General features: G+C 44.1%; 1 protein-coding gene across 1 annotated transcript in view; it reads right to left on the bottom strand.

Moving 5' to 3' along the window:
• Positions 1–16,131, bottom strand: part of col14a1b (collagen, type XIV, alpha 1b) — a gene marked incomplete at its 3' end in the record, with an annotated part of 180,142 nt that extends 164,011 nt beyond the window's left edge. Inside the window, exons 1-2 of the mRNA XM_080735457.1 lie at positions 16,014–16,131; positions 14,911–14,994 (exon numbers count right to left, since the gene is read on the bottom strand). Of these exons, the coding sequence (XP_080591583.1) occupies positions 14,911–14,994; positions 16,014–16,116 (187 nt within the window). The 5' untranslated portion in view covers positions 16,117–16,131. The remainder of the gene's footprint in view (positions 1–14,910; positions 14,995–16,013) is intronic.
• Positions 16,132–22,285: the final 6,154 nt, after the last annotated feature.

Raw genomic sequence — 22,285 nt, 5'->3', positions numbered from 1 at the left:
TCCCATATGAAGTCCTGTTAGATATGGGCTTAATATTGATGACATCAGGGAACTTCATATATGGGCATAATAGGGATTCTGTTAGTGTGACGTCAGAGTGAAGCCAGAGCGTGATGTCAGAGCGGTAAACCCATTCTGTTAGAGTGGTTCCCCTGACATCACAGTGACGTCAGAGCATGATGTCAGAGCGACAAACCCATAGAACCACAGTGTCAGGCGTTATGGACAGTGATACAGTATACATACGGACAATTTGTGCACGTTCACTAAACTTGCAGTATATATATATATCAGCAGACCTTCCACAGTGAGTAAGTACCGTGATTTTTCTGAAGAATGCTTAGTTTAACCGTTGCTACAATATAAAATAACAAGTGCGAGTGCATACAGATATATCACTGTTGAGAGATATTTGCCATATATATTGAGGTCGTGTGACATTTGGTTATGTCGTGCGGCTCTAGAGTGCAGCACAGTGACACATGAGTGAATCCACCAGGTTACACCACACAGACCGTGGGGTCAGGAGGAAACCATGGAATACATACACATGTACTACAATCTGTCAACAGCCTATGCTGTGAATACAAGTGCAGTCTCTCAACAGCTATCCCCCCAAATCCCCTAAATCCCTAAGTCTATGTCTGTGTGTGTGTGTGTGTGTCTGTGTGTGTGTGTGTGTGTGTGTGTGTGTGTGTGTGTGTGTGTGTGTGTGTGTGTGTGTGTGTGTGTGTGTGTGTGTGTGTGTGTCTCTCTCTGTGGGGCTGCCATTTCAGGTGTCTCTGTCGGCTGTCTTTATGAGTCAGGGGTTGTGGCATTTTGACTGAGGAGGTAAAGATCACACCTCCTCCTCTGGCACTCGCCACAGATCAGAGAGAGAGAGAGGCAGAGTTCAGAGGCTCACGTTCACAGACTGCAGAGAACAAAACTTCCAAAGGTGTACAAATATCGACTATTTATGAGATCACATGCGTATGTGAACAAGAATGCCACATTTGAGTGAGCGAGACAATAACACGTTATCTTAACTAGTTGTTTATTAGTGTGGATAAATATTCGCTTATTGGGGCTTTATTAGATCTACAGCTCTTTTGTGCATGAACAACTGCAAGTCCATTAACTAAGAGTTTTCCTTTGATAACCTCTAATTATAGATTATTACTGGGTCTTGTTCACGAATGAGAGAAAGGGGAAGACAAAGAAGGAGATCAGACGGAGAATCGGAGCAGCAGGAGCAGTCTTGCAGTCGCTAAATCGCACTGTTGTGAAGAGAGTTGAGCTGGAAGGCGAAGCTCTCGGTCTACCAAGCAATCTTCGTTCCTACTCTCACCTATGGTCATGAAGTGTTGGTCACGACCGAAAGTATAAGGTCAAGGAAAACGAAATGGGTTTTCTCAGACGGGTGGCTGAAAGGATTATATAGCCACACTGGAACGCCTCTGTATACTATCCCCGAAGTTGCTCAGGATAGGGAACTCTGGAAATCTCACTTGGAACTGTTACCCGATTCCGGATAAGCGGTTGAAGATGGATGGATAGTAATGATGTTGTACATGATTTATGATCTGATTAGTATGGACCTTATAAGGTGATAGTATCACAAGAATAATTATCCTTAATAACATTAAATATGATCTATGGATCTATAACAAGTAAGTAAGTTGCATGGGAACCAATTGTTCCCAAGCCATTTGGCCCATACTGTAGGCAAGGAGCATATCTCCTGTTCCTGTATAGTGTGAGACAGCTTAATGTACAAGTTCACCCCTGGGACATAACACTAGTGGCAGGGACCCTCCAATCCAACCAGTAATGCTGAGTGTCAAGCAGGGAGGCATTGGCTCCCGTTTATAGTCTTTGTTATGACTCGGTCAGGGATTAAACCCAGACCCCCGAGTCTCAGGACAGAACCACAAGGTCACTGGGCTTATGTAGAATAGACCACATTTAGTGGTGGCAGTGGCTCAAGAGGTAGAGTGGCCCCTTGGGAACGGGAAGGTTCCCGCTTCATGATCTTTCCTATCATCGTACTGTAGGAACGATAGCGCCATGTCTGCTATTTTTGGAATGGAAAGTGTTTGAAAATGTATGAACATTGTTCAACATGGAAATGATTATGACAATTATGTAAAATAATTGTGATTAAGGTGATTATGTTATAATTGTGACAGGCCTACCTAGGCTGTGCACTTTGAAGTGCTAATCCTCTGAATCGAGAGAATTGCTAATGCCGTCGTACACAACCGGCACATCCGCCATTGATGAGCCTCGAGCGGGAGGACGTAGTGTCTCTTCCCTATTCCTCACGTTCAACACTTTAGATCATTATTCTGTGTTAGAAAGACTCAATTTAGAATTATTTGGACACTATCACCACTATGTTATTGCGGTAATAGTAATTATCGCTATATGTTTGTGCATGTCTTGTGTGCGTGCTTGTATGCATTACGTGTGTACAGTGTATGTGCCCTCATTTGTTCTGCTTTTCAGAGGTGGTGCTGGTTATAATAACTGACTTTCGGCATCTAAATGGTGGGTGCGTGTGTCTGTGAGGCTCCTTTGGCGTCTCTCCTGGACTTTGGCACACCTGCACAGGTATGCCCCGCGGGTGTTTTGGGAACGAGCAGACAGGAACAAGGCTAAGGAAGTGCAGTGGCAATGGAGGAAAACAATGAACCTCATTCAGCCGTTCAACCTTATTCACGCACAATCAACACTCCTTTTATTCTACTCTGTTGCGAAAGTTCCTGCACGCATGAAAAATATTCCCCGCTTTACCAGGACAGGATATATATCATCATTGTCGGGCAGAAACCTTGTATCTCCAAGTTTCAAATGTTTACGTTTTTTATTTTAAATCCCTGCTTCGATCACCATACAAGACTATTGCACAAAACTAATGAAAACAACATATCTACAAGCACACAATGCCTCGCCATTCGAGGTGTCGTGTGCTTGTAGATCGGCTATTTTCATTTTCATTTTTAAAATCAACAAAATGAAAAATGCAAAACGGACGGTTTTGGACATACAAGGTTACCACCCGACAACGACGGTATAGTGATTTGATAGACAGAAAGACGGATATATTAGTGAAACACTGACGGACAGGTAGACAGGTACAGTGATATACTGATAGACAGGAGGTGGACAGATAGACAGATTTAGGGCGATAACGCTGACAGACAGGTGGACAGATAGACAGGTCTAGGACGGCGTCCCGGCCTGTGGGCACACCTGCGTGGGTGTGTGTGTGTGTGTGTGTGTGTGTGTGTGCGTGTGTGCGTGTGTGTGTGCGTGTGTGTGTGTGTGTGTGTGTGTGTGTGTGTGTGTGTGTGTGTGGGTGTGAGTAACGTGTGCCACCTGGGCGTTCAGAGAGAGAGAGAGGGAGCCCTGAGAGCAGCCTGATGAGTTATGGTCCTCATCATGTCAGATTAATCAGAGATTTGACTTGCATCCCAAGCCACCGCACGTCACATCCATCATGCGATCGGGGACAGACAGTGAGCCAATTAGAGAGACAAATAGTTTTGGTGGAAATGGAAAGAGGCACGGACGAGACAGACAGACAGGTTAAGGAAAGGAGGTGTGCACACGCGCGCGCACACACACACACACACACACACACACACACACACACACACACACACACACACACACACACACACACACACACACACACACACACACACACACACACACACACACACACACACACACACACACACACACACACACACACATACACACACACACATACACACACATACACACACACACACACACACACACAGGGCAAGGCCGGGCTCATCCTGCCTCGCCAAGCTGCATGTTAATTCTCAGGATTTTCATCCAAGTTAACTATACTCCCCTTCCCTTAGAAATTAATATTTAACATTGAACCTACAGTATTTGTATGTAAAAAGGAGAAGGTTGACTTCACTCGAGACCTTATATCCAAACATCATCCGGTATTTTACAATTTATTACAAAATAATAAAATACTGGTAGTAACATTACGTTCCAGTCATTAGCAGGGGACAGGTAGGAGAAAGGGTACACACTACACAGCTGTACTTGACTTCTTTATTCCCTCTACGCCAAATCTCTGTAAATTTCTGCAAATGTTCCCCACAGAATAGGGATGTTCTTCAAAAGTGCAGCAATTAGGATTAGGTTACAGATTTACAGCTTGCAAATTTATTGATGAAAGGTATCTGAAAATGTATTTGCGTAGCTTTGTTAACCTAGCGTGACATAACCTCAGTAAAGGTTGACATGTTCAGATGTTCAGATGCTGTCGTGCCGATTGTAAAACAAGAACCAATATCTTCACTATAGCAACACTTCATCAACATGAAGCGAGTCTTGCAGTATCCCTAACAAGTTAACCAGCCCTAAAAGCCCTAAAAAGTACCAGAAATATACAATATATATATATATTTTTTTTAATCTTTGCCTATAAAGCCTTTCCCAATGTATAGATGCCAGGGTTAAATGGTTATTAACTTATTAAACAGTGCCCGGAAAGTACCTAAATGTAATAAATAATGTGCACCCATGTGTATACATATACGATTGGTTTGTTGGCAGAGAGACAGGAGTGCAGACAGACAGACAGATGTGAAACAGGGCAAAAAGACAAACAAACAGGGAGACGTTTGAGACTGACGTGAATGCAGGCCGGCAGCTGGAAGCGTGAAGGCAGGGCTGCAGCCCAAGACCAGGCCTGTGAGAGGAGAGCTGTGGTATTCTGCAAGTGTGGGCAAGGAGCACTGTGTGCATGCAAACCAGAGGGAGGGAGAGAGGGAGAGAAAGTGTGACAGAATGTGTGTGAGAGTCTGTGAGAGAGAAAGAGAGAGCGTGTGAGTGTGTGTGAGAGAGAGAGAGAGAGAGAGAGAGAGAGAGAGAGAGAGAGAGAGAGAGAGTGAGAGTCTGCGCGTGGTTGCTTGCGTGCTTGCGTGGTTGCGTGCGTGCGTGTGTGCGTGTGCGCGCGGCCGCGCGCGTGTGTCGTCTTTTAATTGATGAACCATTTGATGAACCAACACCAACCAATTGATGAACCAACACAATTAAGAATTTCACCCACCTTACTTGTAATGTGATTTGACAATAAGGATCGATTCTAAATCGGGTATGCGTGTGCTTGTAGGTGTGTGTGCGCGTGTGTGTGCGCGCGTACCGGTACGTGCATGCGTGTAAGAGAAAGAGAAAGAGAGAGACCCAGAGACAGAGAGACGGAGAAACAGAGAGAGGAGGTAATTATCGGTGTCAGCAATTGCTGGTCTTTCTACAAAACAAATTGGTGTAGAAAGACCAATTGGTGGTGGAGTGAGACAGAGCTAATTGGGAAAGAGAGGAAGGGGGCCCCATCTTTCGCGCCGGCGTAACACATTTTTGACTGTGGTAACCACTGTGACCGTCCATAGAGGCGTTTCATTGCATGTTTCTTTTCAAAACAGTACAAAATGCCTAAAAGGGTTAGGGGTGGCACAGAGAGGAGAGGAGAGCAGAACAGAACATAAGTGACAACAAATATGTAGGAAGGTAGGCAGGGAGTGAATGACAAACACAGAGACACAGGGCAGAACAACAGAGAGGTGAAGGATCCTAATGAGAAGGAAAATGAGACTGTGAAAGGGGCAGACACAAATAGGAGGCTAAAAGGAGAGAGAGGAAGGGCTGATGAAAGGAAGACAAGAGACATGCAGGTGAACAGAGTGGAGTGGAGTGGAGTGGAAGCAGGGGTGTCACACCAAATTTTGGGCCCTGGGTACAAGGATTCACTCACATTTTGTGCTTTAACTATTGAAAAATAGCAGATATACAAGCTCAGAGCGCTGCACCGAGTGCCGCGCTGCGAGCTTGTAGATCTGCTATTTTTGAAAAAACGTGAAAGTCTTGGAATATTTCAAATCCTTTCAAAAACCTATGTTTCTATGTCAGTGGTGCTCAAACGTTTTCATGTGAAGGACCCCCAAAATGATATGTATTTGGCCACGGACCCCCATCTCAAAATATTTAGTTCCTGGGACCCCCCTAAAGCAACATTTTTGTCACAAATGTTTGCTTAAAAAAATACATATATTCAAAGATTTGCACACATTTTCACGACTTTTCAAAAATAGCAGATCTACAAGCTCGCAGCGCGGCACCCATATCTGCTTTTTTTCAATAGGTAAAGTATATAAAATAATTAAGGCCCAGGGCTCCACCTTGGGCCCTAGTAACTCAGTCCCACTTTTCCCCCCCTTGTGACGCCCCTGAATGGGATGCTCAATAACAAGAGAATAAAAAAGAAGGTGTGTGTGTGTGTGTGTGGGGAGGGGGGGGGGGGGGGGGGGGGGGGTGAGAGTGTATTATTGTATCACTGGCCGGCACTCCTTCTCCCATCTGTCCCTTCCTGCCCGGGGCCAACGAGGACAGGTGGAGGCAGGTGATTCATGACTCTCTGTGCACCACAGGCTTCTCCTGTACACGCGCACGCACACTCACATGTACACCCACGCATGTACACAGCACCAGTGGTGTAAAGTAACTAAGTACATTTACTTAAGTACTGTACTTAAGTACAATTGTGAGGTATTTGTACTTTACTGGTGTATTTCCAAATATTCTATACTTTTACTTCTACTCCACTACATCTCGGATCCAAATATTGTACTTCTACTACAATTATTAAAACTTTAGTTACTAGTTACTAGATTTTGATTTAGTATTACTAAACATACATGATACATTACCCATTTTAGCCCTATATACTTGCCATTTGAATTGACATACTTTCTACTTTTGGTACTTTAATTACATTTTGATGACGAAACTTTTATATTTTTACTCACATTACACATTACGAATTCCAGACTTTTCTTGTAACAGAGTATTTCTACATTGCAGTATTGATACTTTTACTTGAGTATGATTATTTTGTATTTTTGGGGGTTTTGTTTTTTGTGGGGTTTTTTGTTTGTTTATATTGTCTGATCTATGCTTTTGTTGTGTTGCTTTGTATGTAAAAAAAAGGAAAATAAACATATTGTTAAAAAAAGAAAAAAGAAATACGAATACTTTTTCCACCACTGCACCCACGCATGTACACACATATCGTTGAAACCTCCTCTCTCCATAATAACTTTTTGTGCTTTTTCCCCGTAAATTAACACCCTACTTGATCACAATACAGCGTCACACAGAGGCATCAAATGTAGGAGATCTGCAAGCTCGAAACGTGAGGCAAAGCCAAGCGTTTCAAGCTTGTAGATCTGCTACTTTTGACACTTTTGAAATTGAATTCTGAAAAGTAACTGTTTTTGCACATATGAAGATTCCACCCGACAAAGACGATATCGTTGTTGCCGGGTGGAAACATTGTATGTCCAAGACCCTTCGTTTTGTATTTATCGTTTTAACTAAACTAGTGAAAATAGCAGATCTACAAGCACACAACGCCTCGCACCGCAAGGCGTTGTGTGCTTGTAGATCGGCTGTTTTCACTACTTTTGTGCGACGGCCTTGTATGGTGAAGCAGGGCTTTACTTTGTGAAAAAACGTACAAACTTGAAACTTGGAGATACGAGGTTTCTGCCCGACAGTGACGATATGCTTTCTATAATCGCATACAGTTGAAACATCTGTGATAATTTAATCCCTACAGCTCCATTTGGCTCAATTTGAACACTCCCAAGAGTTAAATTAACCATATGAACACTAGTATTGTGTCCCTTTTCTGGCTTCTGGGCATGTCATTAATAGGCGACCATTCTGCGAAAATAGCTGATATACAGTACAAGCTCACAGCGTGTCGTGCAGTCAAACACACACACACACACACACACACACACACACACACACACACACACACACACACACACACACACACACACACACACACACACACACACACACACACACACACACACACACACACACACACACACACACACACACACACACACACACACACACACACACACGCCCACAAGATCTTAAAAATGGATGATGTCCTTGTTCTTTCACGTCTTTATTACTTGTTTTATTTCATCTTTATTTATGTCCCTGGTCCTCTGCAGAGCACTTTGTGATGACTGTTTGCTTACAAATGATTTATGAATACATTCAGCTGTCCCTCCTCCTCCTCTCCTATCCTCTGCTATCATCATCCATCTCTCCATCACTCTAAACCCAATGGCTCTCAGTGGGGTCCGGGGTCCCCCAGGGGTCCTTGAGGGAGTTCCAAATGGACCCTTAGGAGTATGTAACTCTGAGAGTGTACCAATGGAACCAAATGGACCCGTTCACATTTGCACACTCTCAGAGTTAAGGGGGTTCCAGACGATACGCGGTCACCGCCTCCAAGTAATTAATTTTCAATGCGAGGCAGGCGGCTATTTTGGCTGCACGTAGAATTTTAGAGGCGGCGAGGCGAGCGAGTGCAGTCCCGTGAAATCCCCGCGAGCGTGCTCGTTTGTGCATACGCACGCGGGCAGCGAGAGAAGGATTGTGTTCATCTTTGTGAAATATCTCGTGGCGTTTACTCACTGAGCGAGTGTGTTTGTGTCTCACCGCGGCGCAGCCACCACTGATCCTAGCGGGAGCCCCTGCGGCAACCGCTGATTATCTGAAGGGCCCTTTAGATTAACATTGATTTTACAATATGAATTAGAGTCTCAGAGATTGAAATACCATTAAATGGGGGTCCACAGCCTAATGCTGTGATGCTATGATGAAAGAAATGCAAATGCCCTTTCCATGCCATACCTGAAGCTAGCATTCAAGAGAATTGCCTTGTCCAATCTCTCCTGAACTTGAATGCAGCATCTTATGTTAAAAGAATTGCCCTCTCTGTGTAGAAATCCATGCTGTTACACTACCTCTCCAGTATTGACTTGATTATGCTTAGTTCAGTGTGGTATCAAACATGCGACGCGTTGTGAGCTTGGAGGCCGGCTATTTTCAATATTTTCACCAAAAGGCCCTTTTAGAAGTTTCAGCCCCTGCCTCTCTAACATTCTCTGCACGTCCCTGACGTCCAATAGAGTTTGCGAATAACAGGAAGTTGTCCGGTTTGGTCCGCCCTCAGCTTTCCTCTTCCGGTCCATGTGTCTTTGTTTACATTCTTAACAGTCCTAAGTCTACACGTTGTAACGGGAGCTGTCGACAGATGCAGTAGCGCAGCTCGGAATCTGTTCTTGAGAGATAATTTTGAGGTAAACCAAAACCATACCAAAAATCTTAAGTGTTTTGCCAATCATTTGGGGGGCTCTTGCAATACCCTCAAAGCCCACAGGTTGAGAATCTAACCTCTCTTCTGTTCATCACTCTAACCTCCCTTCTCTCTCCCCTCCCTCCATCATTCTTTGCACACTTCATCTCTCTCCCTGCCTCTATCCCTTCATACCTCACTCCCTCTCACTCCTATTCTCCGACAATCCATTATTTTCTCTGCGATTATTCTATTGATTACTTTTTAGATTCATCCAATAACCGTTTAGAATAGTGTGGTTCTCAAACTTGTTTCACGTCAAGGACCCCCAAATTCATTCTAAAATAGCTGATGTACAAGCTCGAAGCACAGCACGAAGTGACATGCTGTGAGCTTGTAGATCTGCTATTTTTGAATAGCCAACACAAATATAAAGTGGTTAAAATGATTGTGATGTTATTTTGACAACTTTTGCTGGGAGTTACCAGCATTTGTGAAAATGTAAAAGTGCGTTACAAATAAAATGTATCATTATTACTCTGTCCTACAACGGTATCGCACGATAACACAGAAGATACGTGATCTACAACTCACAATGTGTTGCATTGCTAAAATGTTAGAATTTTCTTTTTTAAATAAATCATTATTTCCCTCAATATCGATGACCGATTTTATTAAAATCTATATATTTTGTATTTATTTTTAAGATTTGTTTTGGGGCTTTTATGCCTTTATTGATTGGACAGTTTACTGACAGGAATTGGGGAGAGAGATGGGGAGTGACTCGCAGCAAAGGTCGTCAGGGTGGGGATTCAAACCTGCGACACGCTGTCAGGCATCAGAGCCTATGTGGTATGCGCCTGGACCTCTAGGCCAGCGGGCCTCTAGGCCATCAATAATTTCTTTATAATCTATTGAACCTACTAGTTCGACTAACTGTTGCACCTCTACTCCTTTTCTTGCCTCATATGCTCCTTCTCCTCGCTCCCTTGCCCCTCCTCCCCTTCTCCCCCTCTCCCCCTCTCTGTCTCTCTCTCTCTCACAACTTTTAACAATGTCTGACACCAAATGGTGGCTTTCTTTCCCTTCCAGGGGCAGAGGAGCTGGGATCAGCCAAGCCGCCCGTGCTCTGCAGGAGGCTGACAAACACCACTAACGGTTACTATCTTGGTCCCAGAGTTCACTCCACAAGACTGCCACTAATGGGCCTGCTACCTCCAATGACAGCTCTGCATACTGTATGGATGCATGGCGGGAGAGGGAGAGAGGAGAGATGAGATATGGGATGCAGAGGTAGAAATATATTGGAGAGTGAGAGAGACTGATGGTGAATGAGGGAGACTGAGGAATGCCAGACAGACCTATACGGTATACAAAGGGGGGGGGGGCACACTGCATGTATTCCTATGGCCTGGGGGTCGGCACCTGTCAGCAGGGAGTGTTGGGTGGGAGGAGTAGGACGAAGGCTCTACAGACCATGATGGAAACACGCTTTTAGCTTTCTTGTGTCTATCCTTTTCACATTTTCCTGTCTATATTGCTTTGTTCTGTGCATATAATATCAATCAATCAATCAATCAATCAATCGATCAATCAATCAAGCAATCCTCCTAGTGGGGTCTCCTCACTGCAGGTGAGTCAGTAGGATACAACAGCAGCGACAACACTGAAATTAGTGTGTGTGTGTGTGTGTGTGTGTGTGTGTGTGTGTGTGTGTGTGTGTGGGGGGGGGGGGAGCAAGAAAGAGAGAGAGCTAGGGAGAGAGACAGAGAGAGAAAAAGAGAGAGAGAGAGAGAGAGAAAGAGAGAGAGAGAGAGAGAGAGAGAGAGAGAGACAAAATCTGGCAATCGCAATACTTCAAGCAGCCAAGGCGCAGTAATGAGTCAGATGTTGGCCTTGTGGCTCGACCACAGCTATAATCAGGCTGACGTTCTGGAATCGATCCTTTGGCGAGCGCCCAGGACTGACTCCCACAGCTCTCTTATAGGCCCCACTGCTTTAACTCCAACGCAGTTGGCTGAGAAGAAGGCCACTCGTCTCTAAATGTCAAGGGGTCTCTCCCAGGCAGAAACCCTTCGTCTTATCTGAACACTTCATATCGGGCACTGTCAGCGTCCGCACGAGTGCAACTTGGAACATCTGTGTCAGCATCTGTACAGCTCCTCGTTTATCTCAACTAGCCCTTACCCGTTCAAAGATATGAGCTCCGAAATGATGTGCAGTGTGTGGGTTATGGGATGTGCACTGTGCACACAGTATATGAGGGATGGAAAGTAACTTTAACTGGTGCTTGCATGCTAATATGTAGGAGCATCAATGTAAGAAATACCCGTGCCATTTAACGGCTACAGAGATACTGTGTACCGATCTGCATGATTTTTGGACAACATCTGTAACAGGGCCAGAACCCCCCCCCCCCGCCCGCCCGCCCGCCCGCCTGCCCGCCTGCACACACACACACTCCCCCCCCCCCCCCCCCCCCGTGTGTGTGTGTGTGTGTGTGTGTGTGTGGGTTTGTGTGTGATTGTGCATGGCCTGAACAACAGCGCCCCTCCCTTAACATGTGTGGTCACAAAAGGTACTGTAGGCTAAATAGATATAGATACACCATAAAAATGCTATTATACAGCATACGATTTGTGAAAGTGACAAACGGGCTTCACAGTTATGTCAGGTGTGTTCATATGCTGATGGTGATGCGATTTCAGATCAATTGCTCCAGCCACCGAGGAGAAACGCTGTTTCATACAGACAGACACTCACTCACTCACTCACTCAGACAGACATTCGCAAAATTATAGTATAGACTAGCCCTTACCCGTTCAAAGATATGAGCTCCGAAATGATGTGCAGTGTGTGGGTTATGGGATGTGCGCTGTGCACACAGTATATGAGGGATGGAAAGTAACTTTAACTGGTGTTTGCATGATAATATGTAGGCGCATCAATGTAAGAAATACCCGTTTCGTTTAATGGCTACAGAGATACTGTGTTCCACCCCCCCCCCTCCCCCCACACCCCCCACACCCCCCCCGCCCGCCTGCACACACACACACACACACACACACACAGAGCTGGTTAAACATGTTGCCTCATGCTAGATGCAGAATTGATTAGCCTCAAGCTAGATGCAGAATAGATAGTAGATACACCATAAAAATGCTAATATACAGCATACGATTTGTGAAAGTGACAAACGGGCTTCACAGTTATGTTAGGTGTGTTCATATGCTAATTGTGATGCGATTTCAGATCAATTGCTCCAGCCACTGAGGAGAAACGCTGTTTCAGACAGACAGACAGACAGACACTCACTCACTCACTCACTCACTCACTCAGTCAGACATTCGCAAAATTATAGTATAGATGGACCCATACACCATCCGAGGGGAGGAATCGGCAACACTCACTAAGCTCCACGCGAGTGCAAACCACCTTTACAACATTACTCTAATGCAGTGTTTGTATAGCATGATGTGTGTGTGTGTGTGTGTGTGTGTGTGTGTGTGTGTGTGTGTGTGTGTGTGTGTGTGTGTGTGTGTGTGTGTGTGTGTGTGTGTGTGTGTTTGAGATAATACTTATGCAATTAACCACATGAACCATAGAAAAAATCGCTGCCGAAGAATATGCTTTGGGTTTTTGTATCACTAATTAGGTGAGAAATAATAAGAAGGTACGGTATATAGTGCTGTGCCCAATCACTACAGTACGTATTGTCTAAGCCAAGGGTCCTCAGAGTCACTACTGGGGGTCCAGTCAACCAAATCTTTGTGGAACATTAGCCGGGGAAAAAAAGCAGATCTACAAATGCCTCGCAGTGAGCTTGTAGATCGTCTATTTTCAGAAGGTTGGTATAGAGGAAAAAGAGCAGACCAAGTACAGACTCAGAGCCAAGTTGACTAAATATTGAGGGTTTGCAAGGTTAACTGTCTGAAAATTCACATTTGCATGGATCCAACATAATAGAAAATATGTGTAAACAAAACAAACATTAATTTACAAAACAGTGCTGATAGTGCTGTCAAACAATCCGCAACACAATTTTATACAATGTTTCACTTCTTCGTCTCTCTGCAAAATGATGAAGACCCCTGGTCTAAGCATTAATCTCACAGAGAGCCTTCTCTGTTACAGCACGTCTGCACCACTACTCTGTTCCCTCTTAGCCTTCCAAACGTCTACAAAACACCCCCACAGACAGTACTCCCGTCCCAAGCTTAAAACAACTCTCCCACTTCCAACAGATACCAAGGGAATTCAACTAGCCAAACTGCACGGGCAGCCCTTGCACGCTTGGCAATGCAATAGTGGAGATGTTCCCTGTGCCCATGCGTGTCTGTGGGCACTGTGTGTCTGCGGGCACCGAGTCATGTCCACAGATGTCACCAAAGCAAGGCTCTGTGCAATCAGTGCAATTGGCAAGCAGAGTCGATTCCGAAAATACAATATTGTGCCGTCAAATATCAGCGTAGCCTATCCCATGCGTCCCATCACAAGGTTGCTAGAAACGGAGGCTGTCATTTGGGGTGAGGACAGTGGCTAACCCTTGTGTCATCACGAGGTCGTCTGTGACGGCCATCGATGCCAGAAGTCACTTCTACACCATCATTAACACCATTCCATGGCTTCAAAAGTTACTAAACACAGAACCCGTCGCATAAAAAGGAGAGGTTTATTTGAACACAGGGAAGGGACACAGCATAACACATTTTTGCCAAAAAAAAAACAGGGAGATAAACAATGCATGAAGTCCTCAGCTTGAGCATAAAAGAGAAAGAGGGTTAGCAGATCAGGCTTACCTGTTGTTTCTGCACAAATCGCTGTCATCACAAGGTGATTGGATGTTTTTCTCTGCATTGGCAAATAATCTGCCACAGCGGGTGAATGTTATTATCATGTTACGATGCCAGTGGGCTTGTTTACTGTGGTGGTGCGAGAATTCATTTCCTTTCTCATGTGTTTTGTCATTTCCTTTCACTGCATTTTCACTGAACAAGCGTGTCTGATGTGACAATGATCGACGTCTTGAGTGGAAGAACATTGCATTCCGATTTTCTTGTCTGTCTTGAAGATATTGAAAATGGTAATTGTGAAAACATCAAGGGGTGATATTTCCCTTCAGTACAGGGGAACAGGGGCCGGCGTAAGTCACAATCACAGACCCGTTAATTCAGGTCGGCCATGAATAGAAGCTTCTGCTGCAGACATCCTCAGCTTCCACTCACCTGTTTTGCCACAATCTTGTATTCACTTGTTAAAATGCAAGCTTACAATAAGCAGAAGATAAAAGCACAGCTTTGAGTACTGTTAGAGAAAAAGAAAAGAAAAAGTCTGGGTGGAGAGCAGAAAGACTGTGCTGTGCTGCTCTCTCCACTTTGTAAAAATCTTCTTAATAGCTTGTGTGACACATCTTGTGTTGTGACAACTTCCCCTTGATGTTTGCACCAAAGTCTGTAGGGGTGGGGGGGGGGGGGGGGGGGGGGCTTACCTGTCTGAGATGTCATGATTTCAAAGAGCTCTCCTTTTAAAGAAGAGCAACTTGTTTAAAAAAAGAGAGAGAAAAAAAGAAAGAATACTGTAGGTCTTCCAGACACCCAGAAGAGACTGGGGAGCAGATGGTTGCAACTGTCTCTTTCTGCTGAGTCGATCGCTCCCTTTTGTCCTCAGGGTTTTCTCTGCTCTGGGGCTCCTGATGTCTATAAGCTTACCTTCTACGATCTCATTGTTCTCCTCTGTGACACGGGTGTCTTCCCGTCGCTGGGGCTGAACGGTCTCTTCACCTGAACGTTGGGCTGGAGACAAAGAAGTTAAAAGTTAGTTAATATCTTGGGAACAGAGAAGAGAAGAGAAGAGAAGAGAAGAGAAGAGAAGAGAAGAGAAGAGAAGAGAAGAGAAGAGAAGAGAAGAGAAGAGAAGAGAAATTTCCTAGGGTGAACCTAAAAATCAGCACCCACAGTAATTTGTGCCATGAGCAAACATACCAGATGGCAGCTCCATCAACAAACAAACATGAATACTCAATCAGATGCTGGATGGTTAGATATGACTCCTTGGCTGGTTACAGCCGACTGTGTTCTATGCCATGCCGCCTGACAGCATATGGTGACTGAAAGCTGCATGTATAATTACTAGTCTAGGACACAGATTCAAATGTAACTTTCCGTATTTGCTATTTAAGACAAGTTGGTAACACTTTATAATAACTATTCGTTATAAGTAGTTAATAGACCATTAAGTTCATATAGCTACGTAGAAACCAGGCTTGGATTGGAGGCAAGGTTCGTGGATAAGAGACTTATATATAAAGAGTCATCACAGTCATGATGGAGATGTAGCCTGGGATCCCTTAACTTTTCAGGGTTTGAGCAGAAACCACTCAACATCATATTGTAGTCCTCAAAGGACTACAATTTGTCCGGAAAGATCAAACCGGATTCAGTTTTAACTTTTTACCCAAAATAATTCCCCTGCGCTCAAGGACATACAGTACTTTTAGGGCCTACCTAATAAACCCCTTGATGCGGCGTAGTTTTGCTTTTGGAAAATTTGTTTTGGTTTATGCATCTTTTAGTCCAACGTGTAGCGACTGGCAACAAGACTACACTAGGCCACTCGAGCATTTTAATAGGTAATTGGGGAAACAAACGGGGGAACCAAAATAAAGCGACACCGCTTCTTCTGCTTGAGGTTTCCGCCTAGACCGAATCAACCGGCCCGTTGTAAACGAATACCAGGCTTTCCCACCGAGAAAGCCTGGTGACCCGAGGTTAATGGAGATGACTGGATTCATGTGGAGTGAATTGGGTCTTACCCTCAAGTTTGCCCTGAAGAGGCTTGCTCTCCTGCGCTCCTTTGACAGCAGTGATCTTAAAGTTATATTCTTTTGAAGAGTTAAAGTCCTCTATGACCAGCATACGGTCCGTCTTCGACACCTGAACTTCAGTATCCTTTCCACCTGGTCAGAGGGACAGAAACAGAAAGAAATAGAACATGACTTAGTAGTATATCTCCAGTCAGGGCAAAAGCATTTTTTATACTAGAGGAAGTGAAAATGATTAGAGTTTGAGCCTACATCAGCAATAAAAAAAGAATTTGCTATCCTTATTCATATCTGAAATTAAGTATGCATAAAAATCCAGGTTAAGCCCAAGAAAGCAATTTAGGACAGCACATTCTCAGGCAGAGGTCTGCGAGGTTCAAAAAAATGGTTTGTACCACAGGGAGTAATTAAACACACTCAGCAGGGTGGCCTCTACCCTTCTGTCTACATGAGATGTAGACCACTACGCCCACTCCAGAACAAATGCTATCTACTTTTCGTCAGTTATTTTTATATCTCTGTTTGTGAGGGCCATCCGGAGTCTAAACTGTGAACTGTTTGGATGGAAGAGGCAGGTCTGACCTGCACCTGAACCGTGCCAGACGAGACAATTCTTCCTCATACTTTGGCCTGAAAATCAATCGAATAGGCATCTTCTTAGGCCATTTTTAGAGTGTGTGATGGAAAGACCGACGCTGGAGGGGCTATTGGGAGTTAAGCGAACAGGCTGACAGAGAGGGGAGAGAGGGAAGTGAGAAAGACACACAGAGAGAGAGTGAGGCGCGAACGGGTAGTGAAAGGAAGATTTTGAGACATAGAGAGGCAGAGCTGGACGAAAATCAAACATGAAGAGCAGAGAAAGAGCTGACAGACTGGCACTGATAGAAGAGAGAGCTAAAGTGAAAGAGAACAGAAGAGAGGAAGAGGCAGAGAACAAGAGACAAACAGAGAGACAGAACTGGGGAGAGAGTGTGAGATGTTATTACAGTATTACACTGGAGGTGACAAGCAGGAAAAGGGACCAAAGTCTCTTTTCAGCAATAGCCTGGTCCAACACATCACAACCCAATAACCTAAACTCTTGGCTTAGCAACATTTATGGCTGTTTCTATCTTCCATAGTAAAAGGCCTCGAAGTGAAAGCATACCACCAAGAACCTAGACTGTAGAATTATTCCTAAATAAGAATTATTCCGCGGAATCTGATTCTGATTGATGAGCTGAGGGAGGGAACATTAGTCAAAAATAATAATAAATAAAATATATATATCAATTTCTGGCATCCCTAATGTCCATCTCCGTACTTGTTTCAAACGATCAGAATCTCTTAATTTCAATCCCAACATTACAAAGCTCATTAAAGGCACAAGAAAACCCCAGATGCTTCAGAACATTTACTCTAGGCCCCCTTATGGCTTTTCCACTCTCATGTTGATGACACCGATACCGCTGACCTGCTGCTGAAAGATTACAATTAGCCTGTCAGTTTTAGCGTGGCAGGCTGGCCTAGAGGAAAAGACACAGAGAAAGTGATTAATAACTATAGAAGGTTGCTGGGTTCTATAGCCTCTGCACTGCATTGAGGACACAAGGGTAGGAGGCCAACCTGCTTAAGTCCCCTTGAGCACAGCACTAAACTCCCAAGTCCAAGTGCACTATACTATGACTGCTTGCAAGACTCCAATGAAAAGCATACTGCATAGGCCTACATTATTTTATATATTCTATTTAACCTTTTTAACTAGTTTTTCCTAATAAAGTAGTTTTTATCTTGTTTCTGTAAAACAACCGAGTACCTAGACAAGAGCTATATAATTTGAATGTTATATTTTATTATTACTGTATGCAAGAGAGTATAGCCTGATATGTTAAGTTGTCTTGGTGTCCAGTGCCAAAAATAGCACATCTACAAGATCACAACATTTTGCATCGTGACGTGCTATGATAATGTAGATCGGCTATCCTTGGCGAGGGGGCGAGTGAGTGTGGGTGCGAAAGGATATGTGAACACAAGGGGATCACATGGTTACAGTGCGTTTAGAACAACAACACTGATACTTTGAAAGGCGGTGCTCAAAGACAATTACGCTGTCATCCAGTTCCTTCAGGCGACCAGGAGACAGAAAAGGTCTCACTGCCGCGGCTCCATCAGTTTCCTTTTTAATCCCATCTTCTTTTTCCTTTTCTTTATTTTTTTTTTTTTCCTTTTACAAAGTACCACCCGAGGGCCACGCATTGCAGTGAGAAAAAGTGTGTAGGCATGTCTCAGAAATGAGGACATGAGGGCTTGGAGAAATGTCAGTCCTGTTTGAAAGTGTTCCCCGGCTATGAAATGATAAAACAGGCAGTAAATGTTTTATTTTCCCCCTATGTGTCCAGGGATAAAAATGTCCATTCATAACTCACTGGACTGAGATCCAGTATACAGTATGTGTCTTGGGGGTGAGCTGGAGTGACAATTAGAGGAGCTGTCTCGTAACTGAAAGGTCACATGTCCCCTTAAGGACCCAAGTGTCTAAGCCATGTTCAGGTGTCTCTGAGGGAGATACCGAAAACCATACAGGAGACACCGAAACCATTAACCTCTTTCAACCTGGCATCCCTTTTTTGGGCAGGTAAATTATCCAAAATAGCTGACCAACAAGCTCACAACACGTCACATTGACAGGTTTTGTGAGCTTGTAGGTCGATATACAGATCCATCTAAAAATATATAATATTGTGTAAAGAAGGCATGCAGATGCCATCCCAAGCACCCCAAATCATCACTGACTGCGGAAACTTCACACTGGACTTCAAGAAACTAGTCTAGTCGCAGTTTACCATGAGAAATGTCACAGCTTGTCCGTATCCGTGTAGACGTGTACACATTTTTCTATGGGCAAACCCATAGACCGTAAAAATGTGTCATCATGATGTCATCATGTTCTGATGTCACTGTGATGTCAGGGAAACACTCTACGAGAATGGGTTTGCCACTCTGACATCACGCTCTGGCTTCACTGTGATGTCACACTAACAGAATACCTTTTATGCCCATATATGGAGTTCCATGATGTCATCAATATTAATGATGCCCTGTTAGAGAGATCCCTGTGATGCCTGGGGGAACAACTCCCTTTTATGCCCATATATGGAGATATGGAGATCCCTGTGATGCCAGGGGAACAAATCCCTTTCATGACCATATATGGAGATCCCTGATGGCCACAGCCCTTATGTCCACATCACTGTGGCGCGTTTAGGGCGAGGTCGCTTGTCGCCCTGAGGCGTCTTACTAGTAATATTTGGAGATATGGATTCTTTATATAATCATGAGCTGTATGCCATAAATATTCAAACAAAAAAGGTTTTGAATATTTCACTGCATGCGCACGCACTTTATCTAGAATATATGAAAGTTTCAATCTTTGAATTATATTACAGAAGAAATGTAACTTTTGTTTAGAAAGTTGCTTGCTCAGTTCCAACTTTTCTTGTTAAATCACCAACAATGGATGGCTAGGCTGATGGTGTTCAGCGCTTTGAGCAGCTGAAGTCATCAACTCTCTTGGACTCCCATTCAAATTCACACAGCAAACATTTTTCTAAATGTCAATTAGCAATAGCAATTGAATACTTTTTGTTGTCTCAGACCTTTTTGTTCAGAGAATTATTATATATAGTTTCGTTTATTAGAGTATAATTCATTAGGTATTCTGCTTCTGTTTGTCGACAGAGCAAAGCTGTGTGTCTGCAGGAACGTCACTGTCAGGGGAATGAAGAAAACAAGGCTTATTTTCTCACCGTGCACCTGTTTCATTGTGGGAATTAGACAATTGCTTGTTTGTTTTTTTGGACAGGCTTCAAGAGCCCCAGGATCATTAAATTCACTCAGCAAATAAACAACTGTGGAAACTTCATACTGAAGTGAGACGAACACCAATTTCTGCTATTGAATGGCATTTATTTTCCGCAACAGATCTTTATGCTTGTTTCCCATATTTCTCAGCGTAATATGCACGGCTAACGCTACCATACCAAGTAGTACCAACACCTTTTTAGCTTGCTCTCCTCCAGAGAACAATCTTTCTGAACCTGCTGTTCAGACTGTGAACCGGTGACCTTTCTGATTACCAGACAGCCTCTCTACACCCTTTGCTACAGCTGCCAATATGAGAAACGCATTTCATAGAAGAAATGTGTCATGAGCTTTGGTCCTGATTCCACGGTCCTGGACACCAAATCCCACTGTGAAAGCAACTGAGAGCCGGCCCCACTGCCCTAGAGGGGGACCAGATGAGTGCTTGCTTTCAGAAAAAGACAGGTGAATTATAACCCAATTTTCAAGACGCTACCCTTGCCTCTTTTGGCACAGTGAAGACAGACTGTTATGGTGAGAAATTCTGTTCCTCCTCTGTGTGTCTCTCTCTCTCTCGCCATCCGTCTGTACCTCTTTAACTGCACCGCCCGACCCCCCATTTGTTCAAAATGTACCTTCAGCTCTTCCTCTATCCCTCTTCCTTTTCACCCCTTCAACTTTTTCCAATGAATCTTCTTTCTTCATCACCTATCCCTTTCTTTGTTCGTAGCTCTTTCTACCCATTGACAGTTTTTTATTAGTGCTTGCTCTCAGAAAAGGACAGGTGAATTATAACAGCATTTCTCAAGATGCTACACATGACTCTTTTGGCACAGTGACGACAGACTTCCTCTCTCTCTCGTTCTCCCTCTATACCTCTTTAACTGCACTGCTCTACCTCCCATTTGTTCTTTACACACCTTCGTCTCTCCCTCCATCCCTCTCCATTTTCACCCTCTCATCTTTCTATTATTTCTCTCTCACATCGCCTTTTGATCCTCCCCACCTCCCTAACCGTTTCTCTGAAGCTCTTCTTTACCGATGTCTCCCACTGACAGTTTTTCCTATCACATCACGTAATTTCCTGCATCATCTCTTCCCATCCTTATATTTTGCTGTCCCGTTTCTCCTTTGCGTGTATTTGTCCAATCTCTCTTCGGTTCTCTCGTTCCCTTTCTCTATTCCCCCCCAACTCTTCATAATCTCTGCTCCATTCACATGGCTTTCCAATCCATCCCATCCAGCCCTCTCCTGCTGCCTCCTACTCTTTTTTCTCTGTCCATTCATGTGTCCCTCCTTCGGGCTGTTCGCATGGCAGCTGGCTCTGCTTACTGGGTCTTATCTGACAATTCCTCCGTCACTGTGGTCAAGGAAGATAGCCCAGACACACTGTAAGCTACGGATTCACTCTGCACAGGGTGGGCTGTCGTCGTTGACGGGCAGAAACCTCTTAACTCCATGTTCTAACTTTTTGTGATTTTATTTTATTAATGCCCTACTTGATCATATTGCAGCATCACACAAAAGCATCAAAAGTAGCAGATCCAAAAGCTTGAAACGTGGCGAGAAGTGATGCATTTCGAGCTTGTCGATCTGCTACTTGTTACTTGTTACTTGTTATTATTGAATTTGAGTTATGGACATTGGAGGTTTCCACCTGACAGATACGATATAATACTGAACTCAAATCTGGTGTCTATACACACAAACATGCACGCATGCACAGACACACAAACAAACGCATGCACACAAACACACACAAACGCATGCGCGCGCACACACACGATGTCCAGAGGGTATACAAGCACTTCACCAACTGGCATAGGTTAAATGCTAACAGATTCATCTGTTTTATGTCTTGGTTTCCTGTCAAAATCATTCTTAATCTCTCCCTTATAGCTGTGGGTTATGTCTGGAAAGTTGGCGCCCACTCAAGTCCTCCGATTCAAAGTGATTTATCTTTCCGAGATGTTTTCAACACCGCATTTTCACAGATTAGAAATAGAGTCCCCACGCACCAGCGACAAAGTGCCCATGAGCAATGCAATGCAGCAGTAAAATGGTAAATGGTGCATTTATATAGCGCTTTTATCCAAAGCGCTTTACAATGTGCGTTACATTCACCCATTCACACACACATTCATACACCGGTGGCGGTGGAAACCATGCAAGGCACCAACCAGCTCACCGGGAGCAACTTGGGGTTCAGTGTCTTGCCCAAGGACACTTCGACATGTAGACAGGAGAAGCTGGGATTTGAACCGCCAACCCATGGATCATTGGCCAACCCACTCTACCTCCTGAGCTACAGCCGTCCAATACTGAGCAGTAAGCTCAGTATTAGACAATTATAAAGTAAGTTTGGTTGTGACAACCAACCATACACATAGTTGACAGGGCAGGCCTCTACATTTAGACCGCTC

This window comes from Nannobrachium achirus (genome assembly GCF_963921795.1).
Source record: "Nannobrachium achirus genome assembly, chromosome: 10".
NCBI classification, from domain to species: domain Eukaryota; kingdom Metazoa; phylum Chordata; class Actinopteri; order Myctophiformes; family Myctophidae; genus Nannobrachium; species Nannobrachium achirus.
This window is presented reverse-complemented; position numbering and strand designations above follow the sequence as displayed.